Source organism: Neofelis nebulosa, chromosome 11 (genome assembly GCF_028018385.1).
Source record: "Neofelis nebulosa isolate mNeoNeb1 chromosome 11, mNeoNeb1.pri, whole genome shotgun sequence".
In the NCBI taxonomy this organism is placed as follows: Eukaryota; Metazoa; Chordata; class Mammalia; order Carnivora; family Felidae; genus Neofelis; species Neofelis nebulosa.
In genome coordinates, this window is record NC_080792.1 from 25,385,547 (window position 1) to 25,403,934 (window position 18,388).

The 18,388-nt window shown below is 44.5% G+C and overlaps 2 protein-coding genes, 1 long non-coding RNA gene and 3 other non-coding genes across 7 annotated transcripts; 5 read left to right on the top strand and 1 right to left on the bottom strand.

The window, feature by feature from the left end:
* Positions 1–373: 373 nt before the first annotated feature.
* Positions 374–439, top strand: LOC131490664 (small nucleolar RNA SNORD58). Its single transcript, XR_009251177.1, has one exon. It is a non-coding gene; the product is annotated as a small nucleolar RNA SNORD58 (small nucleolar RNA).
* An 83-nt stretch (positions 440–522) lies between these two features.
* RPL17 (ribosomal protein L17) lies at positions 523–3,745 on the top strand. Its single transcript, XM_058692149.1, has 6 exons — positions 523–575; positions 666–706; positions 1,454–1,588; positions 1,832–1,930; positions 2,773–2,964; positions 3,478–3,745. The coding sequence occupies exons 1-6, from the start codon at positions 536–538 to the stop codon at positions 3,523–3,525; spliced, it is 555 nt and encodes a 184-aa protein (XP_058548132.1). The 5' UTR covers positions 523–535; the 3' UTR covers positions 3,526–3,745.
* Positions 799–863, top strand: LOC131490663 (small nucleolar RNA SNORD58). Its single transcript, XR_009251176.1, has one exon. It is a non-coding gene; the product is annotated as a small nucleolar RNA SNORD58 (small nucleolar RNA).
* LOC131490662 (small nucleolar RNA SNORD58) lies at positions 1,679–1,745 on the top strand. Its single transcript, XR_009251175.1, has one exon. It is a non-coding gene; the product is annotated as a small nucleolar RNA SNORD58 (small nucleolar RNA).
* Positions 3,746–4,530: 785 nt separating the features above from the next.
* C11H18orf32 (chromosome 11 C18orf32 homolog) lies at positions 4,531–9,941 on the top strand. Of its 2 annotated transcripts, none has more exons than XM_058692150.1 (3): positions 4,531–4,664; positions 8,004–8,193; positions 9,226–9,941. In XM_058692150.1, the coding sequence occupies exons 2-3, from the start codon at positions 8,029–8,031 to the stop codon at positions 9,289–9,291; spliced, it is 231 nt and encodes a 76-aa protein (XP_058548133.1). In that variant the 5' UTR covers positions 4,531–4,664; positions 8,004–8,028; the 3' UTR covers positions 9,292–9,941. The 2 variants fall into 2 exon arrangements, with proteins under 2 accessions (XP_058548133.1, XP_058548134.1); XM_058692151.1 differs by lacking the exon at positions 4,531–4,664 and adding an exon at positions 5,841–5,972.
* A 347-nt stretch (positions 9,942–10,288) lies between these two features.
* On the bottom strand, positions 10,289–14,254 carry LOC131490094 (uncharacterized). Its single transcript, XR_009250939.1, has 2 exons — positions 13,824–14,254; positions 10,289–10,483 (listed from the first exon to the last, which is right to left on the bottom strand). It is a non-coding gene; the product is annotated as an uncharacterized LOC131490094 (long non-coding RNA).
* Between the last annotated feature and the right edge of the window lie 4,134 nt (positions 14,255–18,388).

The following is an 18,388-nucleotide window of genomic DNA, read 5'->3' on the forward strand; positions in this document are numbered from 1 at the left end:
AGGGCCAGTGTGTTGCGGTGAGTGCTGGCCGCGACGCGGCGCGTGTGTGGCTGCAACGAGAGAGTTTGGCGGAGTAAAAGTGAAGTTGGGTTGAGGCGTCACTTCTGCATTTGAACGAGTGTTTCAAGTTCGATGGCGCTTAACCTAATAGCCCAAAAGCACCCGGGAAGATGGCATCACCTTCTGTGGGGAGGGAGCTGCAGAGGGTTGTAGACGAGCATTCTGCGGTGCCATTGCGTGGAGTCCTTACACTCCTGAGGGATCCAGAGTGGGGTTGAGACAGGCCACGTTCTCCTTCAGTGGGGAAAAGGGCTCATGAGGTCCGAGTCCCTAGTAGATGCAGCGGGGAAGAAAGCTCTGGAGAAAAGGATGGCTGCGATGATGGCATTTCTTAGGACACCTTTGGATTAACCGTGAAAACAACTACTTTCTGAGCGGCTGTCGGTAGCATTTAATATGTATTTAAACTGCATCGGTGACTGTAAATGTGTGTTGACAGAATTTCCTCCTGATCCCTTCCAGGTGATCTCTGAAAATGGTTCGCTATTCACTTGACCCGGAAAACCCGACAAAATGTAAGTGAACCGGAAGAGATTGAAATTCCTTATCTTGGGGTAAGAGGAATCCTAAGATACCCAAAATTAACCAAAACTTTTATTTTTCAGCATGCAAATCAAGAGGTTCAAATCTTCGTGTTCACTTTAAGGTATGTGAATCCTCATATATGTTCTGAAAGGGTTGTGCCACATTGTTCCAGTGTTTTGTTTTGTTTTTTTTTCGACCATTCTAAAAAGGTGGCTGCAGTGATGCGTTTCTTAGGACACCTTTGGATTTACCGTGAAAACTAATCAGTTCTGAGCAGTCACCTTTGAGACATCGAGTCTGTAATGATCAATCATATAATGAGCACTTTGATTTGTGGAATTGCGTGAGATGACCATAGAACTGTTGGAGAACTTGGTGTAGAGATCAAGATAACAAGACCCTTAACATGGTTGCAAGATGATGGAGTTAAAGCATTATAGTTAGGGGGCACCTGGGTGGCTCAGTCAGTGAACATCCGACTTTGGGTCATGTCATGATCTCTCAGTTCCCAGGTTCAAGCCTCAGGTCGGGCTTCGTGCTGACCACTCAGAGCCTGGAGGCTGCTTCAGATTCTGTTCCCTCTGCCCCTCCCATCTCATGTTCTTTTCTCTCAAAAATAAACATTTAAAATTTTTAAAAAATAAAACCTGTTACACTTAATAGAGGTTTGGGGTTTATTTTTCCCTAACTTCCAAGTCTCCCTGGCTTTTAATCACAGACAGTTTTTCTTCTCATATTCCCTCCCCTTTAAAGAACGGGAAATCTTTTGTCGATGTATGTTGACATTTTAAAAAACAATTTCGTGTTTACTTCAAAAATTGTTACTCTTTCACATCGTTAAGTCACAGTTTATACTGTTTATACTTAGAACACACGGGAAACTGCCCAGGCCATCAAGGGTATGCATATCCGAAAAGCCACCAAGTATCTGAAAGATGTCACTTTGCAGAAGCAATGTGTGCCATTCCGACGCTACAATGGTGGAGTTGGTAGGTGTGCCCAGGTGAGAGCTCACAGTGGCTGTCAGAAATGACTTTGTAATGGAGAGGGATCTGGTGGGGTTAGGATCTGCCTGGAATCAGGTTCTTTCTGGTTGCTGAGATGACCATCTTAGGACACCTTTGGATTAACCATGAAAAAAAAACTGTGTTCTGAGCAACCTTGGTGTTGGATTAAAAATCATATTGGTTGTACCACTGATGAAAATGAGGGGAAATGACTAACGTGTTCCTTGGATTCCTTTCAGGCCAAACAGTGGGGCTGGACACAGGGTCGGTGGCCCAAAAAGAGTGCCGAATTTTTACTGCACATGCTTAAAAATGCAGAGAGTAATGCTGAACTTAAGGTACCTAAACCATTGACTTTTATTTATTTAGAGAGCCAGAGAGTGCACATGTGGGGGAGGGGCAGAGAGGGGGACAGAGGATCTGAAGTGGGCTCTGCTGACAGCAGAGAGCCCGATGTGGGGTGAACTCCAACAAACTGCGAGATCGTGACCTGATCCAAAGTTGGACACTCAACTGAGCCACCCAGGCACCCCAACATCTTTATTCATATGCATATAACTTGGATGGTTATTCAATTATTGTCGCTATTGTCCAGATTTGTTTCTTTGACTGTCTTGTTTTCTCAGTAACTGAAATTTCCCATTAGTTTTTTTAAATATCTACCTCCCAATTTCCAGAAGACCAAAATTTTGTGTGTGAAGATCTTCAGAAGCATGATCCACTCCCCTTCATGACTTTTAGGGAGGCCCCTTAGAAGCTGCATATAGCACTGAGGTTTTTTTTTTTTTTTTTTAATGTTTATTTATTTTTGAGACAGAGCATGAGTGGGGGAGGGTCAGAGAGAGAGAGGGAGACACAGAATCTGAAACAGGCTCCAGGCTCTGCACTGTCAGCACAGAGCCCGACGCAGGGCTCAAACTCACCGACCGTGAGATCATGACCTGAGCCGAAGTCGGACGCTTAACCGACTGAGCCACCCAGGCGCGCCCTGCACTGAGTTTTAATAGTTATTTAGATTTAAGGAAGGACCCTTAGAATAAAGGTGAAAGCAAAAAAATGTTTGACAGGCTATTTGAAGTCTTAAGGTTTGCCTTGCAAAGATGGGGACTTGATTTTCCAGTGATAAGGTTTGTGGTGTTGAGCTAAAGATGTCAATTTGATTTTGTTCGTCTCTTCCCAGGGTTTAGATGTAGATTCTCTGGTCATTGAGCACATCCAGGTGAACAAAGCCCCCAAAATGCGGCGTAGAACTTACAGGGCTCATGGTCGGATAAACCCATACATGAGCTCTCCCTGCCACATTGAGATGATCCTTACTGAAAAAGAGCAGATTGTTCCTAAACCAGAAGAGGAGGTTGCACAGAAGAAAAAGGTAAATTACTTACTGTTACTTAGTCGTTGATCGGTTTTGCATATGATACTGGCTTTTTGTATGTATATATATATATATATCAGCACTGTATAATTATCTGCTGATGGCCCCACCTGAATTTTTATAGCAACTTAAAATGCAACGTGTGCAAAAGAAGGTCCCCTCCGCCCTTCCCAAACTAATAAGCTTGTTTGCAGTAAATGATCCCATTCAGTTCTTTAAGCCAGGAACCTGGGAGTGATTCTAGATCCCCCCCCCCCTTCAGCCTAACTAACTTCTGTCGGCTTAATTGCTTAAATACTGTCTTCCGTTCTTGTTGCCACTTAATCACATGGTCTCCCTGTCTCCAGTCTTCAGCACAAACTCCCCTGCTTACTTTATTTTCTCCTCTCGCTCCCCGCGTGCCATTTCTCTATGCCAGAGGAATTCCCTTTACCTCTTCCTTTTAAGATGTAGTGCAGACTTCTCCAGGAAACTTGTAACAGCCTTTTTTTTTTTTTTTTCTTTCCCCAGATATCCCAGAAGAAACTGAAGAAACAAAAACTTATGGCCCGGGAGTAAATTCTGCATGAAATACATGCAAATAAAAGTAAAAACAGAATGCTGGTTGTCTGTATTATTAAACGTATTACAAGTATCCTCACAAAATGGATCAAATGGGTTTTCTTCTGATTAGAATTAGAAACTGATTATTCTGTTAGCCCTGTGCCACTAATATTGATTTGGAGACATGCTGTTTTGAATTTCTTGGTGCTACCTTGCATAAAATGGGATCTGAGTATGGGGATATTTCTGAATTTTTTTCCAACCACTTTTATTGAGACTTAACACATATTCACCCAAACACAATTCAGTTGATGGCTTTTATTATATTGCTACACATCTGTCACCGGGCAAATCTTTGGACATTTTCATTATCCCAAGAGGAACCTTACCTAACCCAATCCAGCCTTGGGCAACTACTAACGTGGATGTATAGATTTGCCTCTTTTGGACATTTCATACGAATGGCTGGACAGTATGTGGTCTTTTGTCACTGGCTTTAATTTTCCATAGTATTTTGTTTGTGATAAAGCAAGTCTCTATTTTCTGACAAATACGTACGCATGGTATAAACTAATAACGTTTGGACCCCTTTTTTAAGCTATTGTGGGTAGTGCAGCTGAAACTACAAGGTTGTGTGGGCGTGTCCTCATTTCTCTTGGGTCTGTACCAGGAGTGGATTTCCTGGATTTTGCCTGTCGTGCTGTTTACAGTCCTAACTGCAGTCTGTGAGGGTCCAATAAGCACTTAAAGCAACTTCGTGTTAATTCCCTGCCTGAATCTCCGACCCTTTTAACTAGCACAGTGAAGTTTAGCCACAACAGCGTTCGGTAACAGCCTGGTCCTCACGCAAGTGGAGTGACTTTCTCTATGGCGGTGAACCACCGGCACCCCCCGTATCCGGATCAACGTTTTGGATTTGGTTCGAGTGTCCGGGACAGCTGACCCCCGACTCCCTTGAGCGCAGGGTTTGCGCTTAAAGTGCCAGCGCCGGAAGTCAGGCGCGTCCGCCTGGGCGTCACCGCTACGTCCTGCGCGTCCTCAGCCTGACGCAGGCGCGCCTTTGTCGGCCCCTTTTGCGGTGCCCATTGGCTCGGCGGCAGCACGTCCCTCCCTCCGGAAGTGCGGACATTTCCACTTGGACCCGGTGGACGCGGGTGAGCGGTGCCCGGTGGGCCGGGGCTTTCGCCTGCGGGTTCGGGGCGGGGGTGCGCGCGGGGGGTCCCTGGTGCCGTCTGTCCGCTTCGCAGGCTCCAGCCTGGGTGGTGCTGAGCGAGCCCCACCCGCCTGCAGTTGGCCTGCGCCGGGCACCCCGCGGCCCGCCTGCGCTCTCCCGGGATACCCCGCTTCGCCCTCCAGACGCGCGCCCCTGCCTCCTGCCCTCCCCTCGCCGTTACCTCCTCCGTCCGCGGCCGCCCGCCTCCCGGCCCGCCTCTCCCTTTCCATATGTCCGTTTATCCTCTTCCTTGGCCTGCACTGTCGGCTTCACTTCGCTCTCTTGTCTTCACCACCGTTCGCTCGTATCTTGTCCTGTCCTTTGTCGTTATCTTTGAATCCCGTAGAACGATGTGCCAAACTGGGTTACCTGAAGGGAGGTGGCGTTCCGACACGGTACCTGCCAGATTTCTAACAGAGCCTCAGCCTTTTCCTCTGTAGTCCGTTGTCTTGGACTAAGCCGAATGAAAGCGAATTCCTCTCCTCCGACAGTTTAAATGCGTTTTGCCCGCTTTGCTGTAATATCCGAGAACTGGCTTCATGAGAGTAGAATGATAATCATCTTATCAGTTTGTCATAGCCAATTACTAGACCTTCCTAAGCCACAGTTTCCACATGTATGAATTTCCTCAGAGTGTCATAAAGATTGAGAGATAAAATACAGTAGTTTCATTATGAAGAGAGCTAAACAGTTTTATAAAAGCCATGTTTGTGACATAAGCGATTGGTAGTACTTGCTCTTGAGAGTTTCTTTAAGACAATAATTAGGAGTAGGTAAAGATGAATCTGTGATGGGCTGCCGGTCATTAACTGAACCTAGTCCTAGGAGAGTGTCAGTTGTTTCAAAGGGTTTAAGTTGGTCTTGAAGGCTTGGTAGGAGGGGAATAACTTGATCATTGTACTTTTGTTAGGGGAAAAAGCAAGAGTATTGAGGTAGGAAACCAGAATTGGGAATTCTGATCTTAACCAACTCCAGTTACTATTTGCCTTTGGGTGAACTTTGGACAGGTTGCAGGTTTTGGATCTGGGTTTGTTGGGGGGGGCGGGGGGGAGGTTCCGGGGGTTTTTTGTGGTAACAACGCTTAGAAGGCACTTAACCCATTCACACACTCTTCTGTCCTTTGTATTCGTTATTAACATATCTAATCCGTCTGCATCCCGTGAGAGAGGCTATTGTCCTAATTTTCCACTGGAAGGAATCAAGATCAGACTCCTTGGATAATTTGCCCAAGGACACCAATTCGAAAGTGGTGAGAACAGGTCTCATATTCTGGCAGCTGCCAACCAGTCTGCTTTGCTTAGTAGGCTGTGGTGTAAGAGTGCAAGACCTAAAAACCACATCCCTTCAGACCAAATTCAGAAGGTCTATGGCCAAAAATAATGATTGCTTGGTAAATGCTGAAAAAGGCTCAGGGCTCGGTTTGGGTTTTTTCGTCAGAAAATATGTTCTTTAAAACTTGGGAACAAAATAGTTTGGTAAATTCTTATAATGTTACTTTAATTTGACCAGAGGACTGTCTCAAAGAATGTAGCTATGAATCCTTTATAAATTAGCTGATCATTCCTTGATGTACATTTATGTTAACTTGTTTATAGCTCTTGTAATTCATTTCAAAGCCACATTCAGATTGGGTTGTCTATACTGCTGCTTACTTGTATTGTGAATAGTTTCAAATCACCTTAGTGTAGTCATTGTGCCGATTCATTTGCCAGCAAGTACTACCTGATTTGCAATATTTTGAAATAAGTTTTTTGGGGGGTTTATTTTGAGAGAGCGAGAGAGTGAGCATGGGTAGGGGAGAGGCAGAGAGGGAGAGAGAGAGAATCCCAAGCAGGCTCCAAGCTGTTAGTGCAGAGCCTGCAAACCCTGAAATCATGACCTGAGCCAAAATCAGGGGACATTTAACCAACTGAGCCACCCAGGTGCCTCCAAAATAGGAAATTTTAGCGTTCTGAACTATTAGTTTTCTGCACTGTTCTGAAGCTTCTTAGTTTTTCATGCCTACTTTAAGGGATTAAAAATTCTTGTAAATTTAAAGTCTTTGGTTCAGTAGTATATTATGGAAGTAGTGTTGGTTTTGAGAAATTTCAAGATTTCTTTTTTTTTTTTTTTTTTTTAACGTTTTTATTTTTGAGACAGAGAGAGACAGAGCATGAACGGGGGAGGGGCAGAGAGAGAGGGAGACACAGAATCAGAAACAGGCTCCAGGCTCTGAGCCATCTGCCCAGAGCCCGACGCGGGGCTCGAACTCACGGACCGCGAGATCGTGACCTGAGCCGAAGTCGGACGCTTAACCGACTGAGCCACCCAGGCGCCCCTCAAGATTTCTAATTAAGGAAATTCGAGGTATTAATTTTTTTTTTTTGAAATGGACAGTTTACTTATAACGATAATAATACCGCATAATTTTTTTTTTCTCAGCATACTTTAATTGCTATTAAAAAGAAAAAGGCAGGGGAGCCTAGGTGACTCAGTCAGTTAAGCGTCTGACTTCAGCTCAGGTCATGATCTCACAGTTCGTGAGTTCGAGCCCCGCATCGGGCTCTGTGCTGACAGCTCAGAGCCTGGAGCCTGCTTCAGATTCTGTGTCTGCGTCTCTCTCTGCTCCTTCCCCGGTCACGTGCACTCGCGCTCTCTCCCTTTTTCAAAAATAAATAAACATTAAAAAGAGAGAGAGAGAGCAAATCTATCAATGGAGAGTTGTTGCCTGGGAAAGTCCAGCTGATTTGCAGCCCAGAGGTCTTCCAAAGTGAGTCCTTAGCAAATTCCATGTTAGAAGATTTGCCCTTAGCCTTGGAGTTTTCGCTGGTCAGTATTGTCAGTTTCTGAAGATGATTAGGCCCTGGGAGTTAATTCCCACCAAACTGGAATAGAAGTCATAATTAATGTTCCATGTCTTTGAGCCTACTTTTCTTTGTATGGAAATGGCAAGGGTACTCCATCTCACTGGAGTTTTTGAGGATTACATAGTTGATAAATGCAAAGGGCCTAACTGCCTGGTACCCAGCAACTAACTGGTGTCTTTCCTTTATCACATTTATGGTTGGGAAAAAGTGACTGAAGAGGCCTGGAGACGGGAGCCTCACTATTGTTTTTTTTATGTCTACACCTGTTACTCCTTTACAGAAAGTAGCGTTTTATTGAATAGACTTGTGCTTTTCGCTAATTAATGATTTAAGTTTTTCCTTTAAGGTAGAACTGGTCCTGTCCAGTATCTTAACCTAGGTAAGTTCCTTGAGTCATTCATGTCTAACCTAACTTGTGTTTTCACGTGTGCCAGCACTTCGGGACCCCAGCCTGGGAGGATGGTGTGTATCCCCTGCATCGTCATTCCAGTTCTGCTCTGGATCTACAAGAAGTTCCTGGAGCCGTACATATACCCTCTGCTCTCCCCCTTTGTTAGTCGCATGTGGCCTAGTAAAGCCCTCCGAGAATCCCACGACAAAAACAAAGGCCAAGTAGACTGCAAGGTAGGAACACGAAGATACCTTGAATAAGGGCGGGTGAGGGGGGTGGTACAGTCAAGGTAAAATACGTGGCTTTGAAAAGGCAAGCTCTTGGAACCAGAAGCTTCCTTAATGTGCCTTTTTTTTTTTTTTTTTTTAAATGTTTGTTTATTTTTGAGAGAGAGACAGACAGAGCATGAGTAGGGGAGGGGCAAAGAAGGAGACACAGAATCTGAAGCAGGCTCCAGACTCTGTCAGCACAGAGCCCAATGCGGGGCTCAAACCCATGGACCACTAGATCATGACCTGAAGCAGTTGGCCGCTTAACCGACTGAGCCACCCAGGTGCCCCTTCCTTAATGTGTCTTAATTTCTTTGTTTAAAATAAGGGGTTTGGGGTGTTTTTTAAGTAATTAACATTTGGTTTGAACTAAGGTTTTAAACTGGACTTCTGGTCAGTGCATTTACGTCTTGATTTTAAGCCATAATAGTAACCAATATTTCTTAGCTGGTAAGAATAATAGTAAATAGCTAATGGATGAGAAGAGATGATATTAAAATATGCCAGTTTCATTGATTGATAACTTGGGTAAGAGATTTAGTTGGAAGGATCATAGAAATTAAAGCAAAAAAAAAAAAAAAACACACACACACACACACACAAAAAGGGGCACCTGGGTGGCTCAGTTGAGCATCTGACTTTGGCTCAAGTCGTGACCTCACAGTTCGTGAGTTCAAGCCCCGCGTCGGGGTCTGCGCTGACAACTCAAAGCCTGCTTTGGATTCTCCGTCTCCCTCTCTCTCTCTGCCACCCTTCCCCAAATAAACTAAAAAAGAAAAAAAATTATTTTTTAAAATGAATATTTGGACAACTCTGTGTTTAGCATTGGCGCGTGTTAAGCTCAACTTCAACTGTGTTCTGCACTAATTTAGCTACCCTGCCCATTTGTGGAACCAGGGTTTTTTCATTCTGAAGTTTGTCTGTTTTTAAAGAGAAGATCTCTTAAAATGAGTGTCTTTCTGTCGTACTAATATCTAACCTGGTTTTTTATTTTAGGGTGCAGACATGAATGGGTTACCAACAAAAGGACCAATGGAAATCTCTGATAAAAAGAAAGACTAAAGTGCTTGTCCCAAAGGATCGCATTGTTTAAAAATGGACCTGATAATATGAAGCACCTTGCTTGTAATTGTCTCTGACCTTTTTCTCTGAGACCAGGATTCCGGATAGATAGCTTAGCTGCTTACCTGATACTAATCAGGAAATACGTGATATTTGTATTTAAGATGTGTTTAGTTAGTTATATTTAATGATCTCACTCCTGAGTTCCTTTTTCATTAAAGTAGCTTTAATTTCTCTTATTACAGTTATGAAGAAATAAAAGGGTTGTGCCTGTAGACACTGCTACTAAATCAGTACTCATAAATCCTTGGGCCTCTAGCTTTTGTTCAGACTCTTTGAATTTGAACAGAGCACGATGTTACTGTGAAACAGTGCAGTGAGACTGTGCGGTGAAAGGAAAGAGTGTTTGGAGGGATGATGAGGACTTGAAACTTAAAGATATAATTACTGTCTAATACAACGGAGAAGCTTACTCAGGAGGGTAGCAATTACTGCTTATGGCTCTGAGAAAATAGAAAAGACAGGGAAATTGGGGAGACGCCTTTGAGAAACGGAATACCTTTTACAGAAATGTCTAATATACACTAATTCTAATCCTTGTTGCATTCCTTCTATTCTTATGAAGTATATTAAATATTCTGTTTAGCGTGTGGTGTCTTTTTTTTCTTTTAACGTTTAAATATTTAGTGGGTTGGCCGGTTAGCTCAGCTGGTTAGAGTGTGGTACTGGTAAAGTTTAAATATTTAAAAGGGCAAGTTTGTACCCCATCAAAAAGCAGAATTACAGTGCGATGGCATCTGTATAGTTGTGAAACAACAATCTTTTTTTTCTTTTTAAGAGTAGATTGTATCCATTACTGTTGCATAATAAGACACTCCAAAATTGAGTGGTTTTTAACAGGGGACTGGGCAGAGTCCTTTGCTGGTCTGGGTCCCCACATCGTCTTTCTTCCCTGGGCTTCTTCACATTAGTGTCGGGATGTATAAATAGTCAAAGATGATGACCATATCTTTGTATTGGATGTGTGCATTCCCTATGAGTTTAGAAGGAGAAGTTAGAAGGGACTCCTGCCCTCGAAGTCCTCGGTCCTCACTGAGGCTCTGTTAAGCTGTGTGTCGTGTCAGGTCATTGATCCACCCTGGACTTCATCTGATGCAAGGCAGTAGCTTTCAGTTTTTCTCTTCCACCCCACCTGAAGGATAAGAGAAATCCCCTTTAGCGACTGTGTTCAGCTGATTAGGTTTTTTGCACAGGACCCCCCAATGAGGGTTTTTTTTTAAGGTATAAAAACTATTATAAAAATAGATGTAGGGGTGCTTGGCTGGCTCAGTCAGTGGAGTGTGCATCTCTTGATCTTGGGGTTGTGGGTTCAAGCCCCTGCGTTAGGTGTGGAGATTACTTAAAATATTAAAAAAAAAAAAAAAAACAGCAAATGTTTGTAGTAGGAGAGTTCAAGAGCAAGTTAAATGAGAAGTTAATGTTCTTTCTCTGCCTTTATTCCAGCTCCACAGACGTAACCACTGTTAGTTTTTTGTGTAGCTTTCTGGCGACTTCCCTGATTTTTTTGTTTTGTTTAAAAAAACTTTTTTAGTGTTTATTTTAGAGAAAGAGGGAGAGACAGCGTGAGACACAAAATCTGAAGCAGGCTCCAGGCTCTGAGCTGTCAGTATAGAGCCTGAATGGCTCAAACTCACAAACCGTGAGATCGTGACCTGAGCCGAACTCAGATGCTTAACCGACTGAGCCTCCCAGGCACCCCTTGTTTTCTTTAATGTTTTATTTTACTTTTGAGAGACAAAGTGCTCACTTGAGCAGGGGAGGGGCAGAGAGAGGGAGACAGAGGATCCCAAGCAGGCAGAGAGCCCGATGCGGGGCTCAAACTCCGGAACCACGAGATGAAGACCTGAGCCAAAGTCGGACCCTCAACTGACGGAGCCACCCAGGCACCCCCTTAATTTGTTTTTATTAAATACATCACTTTTTAAAAATCATAATATTGCAAGGCGTATAATGTCCCTGCTCCCTTCGTCCCCAAAGGCATTACTCATTTAGGTATTGTTGATCTTCTGTTTATCGCCATGTTAATAAATAACATACATGCTGCTGTCTTTGGAGCTATTAACTCTTACTTTCTGCCATGGTTGAGCTCAAGCTATCTTACACTGCAAGTCCCACTGCTTCTCCCGCACATCCTCCTAATTTGTTTTTTGAATTTGGGTTGTCACTAGTATTTATAGCATCCTGAGTGCACCAGATGTCTTCCATTTGCCCCTCCAAATCTGCTGCCTTTGCCCTACTCTGCTGCCCAAGAAACGGTATGAACTACATCAACAGACTTCTGGCCTCTAAGATTCTGCTGGGTTTAGCCAGTGGAGATCTATAGCAGGGGGAAGGGGAAGGAAGGAAGGAGGGTGGTCCGGGTATTTATTCCCTTGGCTGCCTCCCTTGAGGGCCTCTTTAGGTCAATTCTGTCCCTCAACCAAAAGTCCCTGTGCCTCAAATTGGCCAACTGCACGTTTTCAGTTTCCATTAACTTCTCCATCACCTTGTCCTTTGGGGCTGATAGGGGTGATAGCATCTCTTAACTACGGGCTGTGGGTCACTGCATTATCTCGAGTGCCTTCTGCTTTCTGGGACACTAACAACGAGCACGCAGGAACCACCACTGGGTAGCGTGTGCTGCAGTCGTCCCCCCCCCGCCTTCAGTGTTTGACTTACATCATCACAAGGGCAAGTATGGGACAGTAAGATACTTTGAGGGGCGCCTGGGTGGCTCAGTTGGTTAAGCGTCCAACTCTCGGTTTCAGCTCAGGTCATGATCTCATGGTTGGTGAGTTCAAGTCCCGTGTCAGGCTCTGTGCTGACAGCTCAGAGCCTGGAGCCTGCTTTGGATTCTGTTATCTCCCTCTCTCTGCCCCACCCCAGCTCACGCTCTGACTCTCTCTCTCTCTCTCTCTCTGGCAAAAATAAATATTAAAAGGTTTTTTTTTTTATAAGATATTTTGAGAAATCACATTCACAACTTGTCACAGTATAATTGTTCTGTTTCATTATTAATCTCTTACTGTGTCTAATTTATAAATTAAACTTTGTCATAGGTATGTATGTGTAGGAAAAAATAGTATATGTGGGGTTCGGTGCTATCCACTGTTTCAGGCATCCACTGTGGGTCTCGGGGCGTATCCCCCACAGATGAGAAGGAACTACGGTAGCGTGATGTGTTTCCTTTCACAACAAGCATGGCTTTCCTAGAGTTGTAAATTACCTTTTTTCTCCCTATGCACTTCCTTTCCTGACTAGTTGTTGCCGAGGCCTGGTGCCCAGGGGCAGTTCTTAGAACTTGCTACCGCTCCTGGATCCCACACCCCACATCTTCCTCTCTCTCGGTTTTTGTCTCTCATTTTTTCTGTAACACACCATTTTTTCTAATTCAATACTCTCAGAGGTTGAGTATGGATACTTTTGTAAAGTTCTCCCCAGTCATCCCAGTTCATGTAAACTCACGTTCCCAAGAATTGCTGGTCTTCCGAGGCCCTTGCCCCTCTAACAGTGTCACACTCCAGCACTGATTCCCAGTCGTGTGTCTTAAATACTAGTAAAACGTTCTTAAAAAGGTTGAGGGGACTGGGGCGCCTGGGTGGCTCAGTTAAGCGTCCAACTTCGGCTCAGGTCATGATCTCGCGGTTTGTGAGTTCGAGCCCTGCATCGGGCTCTGTGTTGACAGCTCAGAGCCTGGAGCCTGTTTTGGATTCTGTGTCTCCCTCTCTCTCTCTCTGCCCCTCCCCCGTCCATGCTGTGTGTCTCTCTCTCTCTGTCTCAAAAATAAATAAATGCTAAAAAAAAAAAAAAAAAAAAAAAAAAAGAAAGGTTGAGGGGACTGATACACAGTTGACATTTTTATTTGGCCAACCAAGAATATTTTAAAAAGCTATAATGTTTTATCACCATTATTTCAGAAAAGACATTTTGACACTAAAAGGATGAAGAAGAACAGGAGAATAAAGGAAAACAATAGCCCGTCAGTTTGAATATGTTTATGAAAAATGTTTTTATGGAAACTTCACACTAATTTTGTCTACATTCTTCTTTTTATAGTTGGTTGGTGAAAACTTATCACCTACCTTAGACAGGATTTGGTAACCATTGTTCTATACCACACCAGTGTTCTCTTGTCCCCAAATATCAGTCCTATCTATCGTGTTTCAAGATTGCCTTTCTAGTAAAAGCTAGAAAGCCCTGAAAAGGTGCTTTAAATGACCTTATCAAACAATTAAGCCACCACTCCACTCCCACACGTAGTGACCCAGTGGAGGGTTTGGAGATTTTGGTCCCTGCTCTCCTGTGCTCTTTCCTCTGGATATCCTGATCCCCATTCTCCATACAATGGCAGGATAGCACAGACGGGGGCCTAAATCCCTTAGGCTCATAGCTTCTGGGAGATTCACTTTGCCTAATGAGACCAGCAGTCTCATTATTGTATAATTATATCTTTCTACAAAACATGATCTAGTGTGTGTTAAAACAACACTTACCTAGTTTGGTTCATTTGTGCCAATAAACTCTAACCGTGTCCTCTGAAATCGGTTACATTTCTTCAAATCTTCTTTGGATTAGTTGGTTGTACCCAGTGTTATGGATTGAATTATGGCACGCAGCCTCCCACGCAATTTTTATGTTGAAGCCCTAACCCCCAACACCACAAAATGTGACCCTATTTGCAAATAGGGTCATTGCAGATGGGATTAGTTCAAATGAAGTCATTATGGTGGATCCTAATCCAGTATGACTGGTATTCTTATAAAAAGGAAATTTGGACACACGCACACACACCCGTGCAGAGAGAACACAATGAGAAGATGAAAGCAGAGATCGGGTGACCCTTCTACAAGCCGCAGAACTCCAAAGGTTGCCAGGAAACCACCGGATGCTAGCTGGAAGGCCTGGAACAGAATCTCCCTCACGGCCTCTGAAAGAGCCAGCTGGGCCGACACCTTGATTTTGGACTTGGCGCCTCAAGAACTTCAAGACAATAAATTCTCTATTGTTTAAATCACCCAATTTGTGGTACGTTGTCACAGCAGCCCTAACTAACACCCCCAGGCATTGTAGTCCACCTTAGTTGGAAAGACAAAATAACCCTGAAGGAGTCAGCGTGGACCTTCTCGAGTACCGGTGGTGTCGGTAAAGGGAGCCCTTGAGACGGCCTTGAGACTTCCCGTGGGCAGGTGTGAGCTCTACAGCCAGACCGCCTGGGTTCGAATCGCCACTGGCCAGCTTTGTGGTGTGAGGAAGTCTGGGTACCTATTCTGGAGGGTCATAAAGCCCACTGAGTTAATGCACCTGAAACTTTAGAACAGTGCCTGGCATGGGTAGCTGCTTTCCAGACTAATTCATTGAGTAATATTGTGATTCCTCCTGACTTGTCCCCAGCAGGAAGGAGACTGTGATGACAGCATAGTGCCCCCTCCCCGGGTTTCTCCAGCAGCAGAGCGGTGGTCGCCTCCTCTCAGGAGGAAAGCTGGCAGGAGCTGTGGTGGTCTGGTTGGCCCAAGCCTTTCTCCCAAGGCTTAGCCTCAGAGCTCAGGATAAGTAAGGAGAGATGAACAGGAACCCTGCAGGCACGGCACAGATGTGTCCCCTACCAGTGGGGGTGGAGGGAATGGAGGGCTAATTGCATAGCCTCTCGCTTGGCCAAGCAACTCCCTGGAACTGCGTAGTCACTGCCTTTTGGGCATTCAACACTCTCCGTGGCAGGCGTCTGGCTGACTGCTAACAGCTGGCATCGTTGGGGCTTCAGTAAGGCCTGGGAAAATGGTCCGTCCCATCATCAGCTTACTGGCTGTGTGTCCTTGTCCGATCCTCATCCGTCCCTGGCACTCAGTCCCTCATCTCTCAAATGAAGGGACTTGACTGAATGCCAATGTTCCTTCCCAGTTGTCCTTTTGACCACCTGTTTACCCAAGACCCAGCTCGAACACAGGTAGAGGGATTGGCATCTCATTTTTCTTCCAAGCGGACCATTTCGCTATCAGTAAGCCAACGTCCACTTAAACTATTGTGAAGTCTGAGTCATTTGTTTCCCAGTCATCAGTTTCTACACTAACCCTTTCTCATAGGGTTGTTGGGGGAGTTAAATAAAATAACAGTGCACAGCTCACGGCAAAGAGCCCGTGATGTGAATTGTTAATTATGAGTCCTGGTATTCTTGTCAGAAAGTTCTTTGGTGGAGCTAAAATCTGCATCCTATAACTTCAGACCTTTGGTCCCAGTTTGGCACTCTGCAACAACATAAAACAAGTCTGGTCATGCCTCCTGAGAGCAGTTATAACAACGAGTCTTAGTCTCGCTGTTCATACTCAGTTCCACCAGGCATGCTACATCTGACATGATTTCCAGACCTCTCACCGTCCTGATTGCCCTGTCCAGATGATCCAGTTCTGGTTAATCTATACTTCTCTTCAGAGGGATGCCTGGGGACTGGCAACGACAACATGTGAGTTGAGAACCATCTGGATTACGCAGGTGAAATCACATTTATTAAAAAAGGCATGCTAGGGCGCCTGGGTGGCTCAGTTGGTTAAGCGTCCAACTTCAGCCCAGGTCATGATCTCACAGTTCGTGGGTTCAAGCCCCACATCGGGCTCTGTGCTGACAGCTCAGAGCATGGAGCCTGCTTCAGATTCTGTGTCTCCCTCTCTCTCTGCCCCACTCACACTCTGTCTCTCTCTGTCTCAAAAATAAATAAATATTTAAAAAACAAAAAAAAGGCATGCTACCTGCATTACTTAATTCTCATCGCAACGATGAGATGTGAGGGGAGTATTCCTGTCTCTTTACAGAGAAGAAAATGAGGCTCAGAGGAGTCAAATAGCTGTGATGCACTGTGTGTTTGTGTTCTCCTAAATGTCCTATCTTTAAACTAACCCTACCTGGGGTGACAGTAGGAGGCGGGGCCTTTGTAGGTAGATTTCAATAAGGTCACGAGGGTGGAGCCTCCATGATGGCTAAGTGTTTTCATTAGAAGAAACTGGAGCCCTAGGGACATCTGGGTGGCTTAGTTGTTTAAGTGTCAGACTTCGGTTCAGGTCATGATCTCACGGTCTTTGAATCTGAGCCCGGTGTCGGGCCCTGTGCTGACAGCTCGGAGCCTGGAGCCTGCTTCGGATTCTGTATCTCCTTCTCTCTCTGTCCCTTCCCTGCTGTCTCTTTCTTTCAAAAACGAATAAACATAAAGAAAGAAAGAAAGAAAGAAAGAAAGAAAGAAAGAAAGAAGAAAGAAAGAAAAAAAGAAAGAAAGAAAAAAAGAAATAAAGAAGGAAAGAAAGAAAGAAAGAAAGAAAGAAAGAAAAAAAAAAGAAATAAGGAAAGAAAGAAAGAAAGAAAGAAAGAAAGAAGAAAGAAAGAAAGAAAGAAAGAAAGAAAGAAAGAAAGAAAGAAAGAAAGAAAGAAACTGGCACTCTTTCTCCACCATGTGAGGATACGATGAGAAGATGCTGTCTGCAAACCAGGACGAAGGCTGTCACCAGACGCTGGTTCTGATCTTGGACTTCCCACCTTCAGAACTGTGAGAAGTAATTGTCTATTGTTTAAGTTCTCCAGTCTACAGTATTCTGCTTATTTATTTTGAGATAGAGAGAGAGAGAGCACAGAGCAGGGGAGAGGCAGAGAGAGAGAGAGGTAGAGAGAGAGAGGGAGAGAGAGAGAGAATCCCAAGCTGGCTTTGTGGGTGGTCAGCATGGACCCTGATTTAGGGCCTGAAACCATGAACCTGATCATGGAACTGATCATGGACTCAGATCAGGAACTGAGGCGAAATCAAGAGTAGGACGCTCAACCAACTGAACAACCCAGGTGCCCGCTGCCTTCTTTTAAAGACTTTATTTTTATTTTTATTTTTATTTATTTTTTTTTTTCAACGTTTTTTATTTATTTTTGGGACAGAGAGAGACAGAGCATGAACGGGGGAGGGGCAGAGAGAGAGGGAGACACAGAATCGGAAACAGGCTCCAGGCTCCGAGCCATCAGCCCAGAGCCTGACGCGGGGCTCGAACTCACGGGCCGCGAGATCGTGACCTGGCTGAAGTCGGACGCTTAACCGACTGCGCCACCCAGGCGCCCCAAAGACTTTATTTTTAAGTAAGCTCTACACCCACCATGGGGCTTGAACTCACAACCCCAAGATGAAGAGTTGCATGCTGTATGGACTGAGCCACCCAGGCACCCCTACAGTTACTAAGTAGCATGAATATTTGTACAGTCTCAGACTGAAAATGTGTCTGGAAAACAGGCAGCCATTTGGAAAGTTTTCTTTCTTAAACTTTGTATTTTGGAATGTATTCATTTTACGTTGTTGCTATAATAAGTTACCACAAATTTAGTGGCTTCAGACAACACAGAATTATTATCTTCTAGTTCTGTAGGTCAGAAGTCTGACATAATTCTCACTAAGCTAAAGTCTAGGTATAGGCAAGCCTGTGTTCCCTTCTGGAGGCTCTAGGGGAGAATGTGTTTCCTCATCTTCTCCAGCTTCTAGGGGCCACTGGGCACATCCCAGTCTCTTGCCATCTTCCAAGTCAGAAGTGACCGACCGTCGCATTGCTTCACTTGACCTTCTTGCAGAGCCATATTTAGGACTCTCTTTTGGCTTCCTCTCACTTTTCATTTTCGTGATTACGTTAGATCCCCCTTGATAATCCCGGATAATCTCCCTGCTTGAAGGTCATCTGATTAGCAACCTAATACTATCTGCAACTCTCTGCCTTATAACCTAACATATTCATAAGTTTGGGGGATTTGGATGTGGATATCTTCAGTGGGATCATTATTCTGCCTACCACATGGAATAATTTTAAATGTTTATTTATTGTGTGTGTGAGAGAGAGAGAGAGAGAGCGAGAGCGAGAGCATTCGAATGGGGAAGGGGCAGAGAGAGAGGGAGAGAGAGAATACTAAGCAGGCTCTGCACTGTCAGCTCCGAGCCTGACGTAGGGCTCAATATCACAAACCATGAGATCATGACCTGAGCCAAAATAAACAGTTGGATGCCTAATTGACTGAGCCACCCAGCGCCTCTGCAATAATTTCAGATTTACAAAAG

Bases quoted from the DNA above. Each gene is read 5' to 3' on its own strand.
- RPL17 (XM_058692149.1), top strand. From the start codon at position 536: ATGGTTCGCTATTCACTTGACCCGGAAAACCCGACAAAAT. The intron at 576-665 runs GTAAGTGAACCG...TTTATTTTTCAG, and splicing joins CCCGGAAAACCCGACAAAAT to CATGCAAATCAAGAGGTTCA. The intron at 2,965-3,477 runs GTAAATTACTTA...TTCTTTCCCCAG, and splicing joins AGGTTGCACAGAAGAAAAAG to ATATCCCAGAAGAAACTGAA.
- C11H18orf32 (XM_058692150.1), top strand. From the start codon at position 8,029: ATGGTGTGTATCCCCTGCATCGTCATTCCAGTTCTGCTCTGGATCTAC. The intron at 8,194-9,225 runs GTAGGAACACGA...TTTTTATTTTAG, and splicing joins AAGGCCAAGTAGACTGCAAG to GGTGCAGACATGAATGGGTT.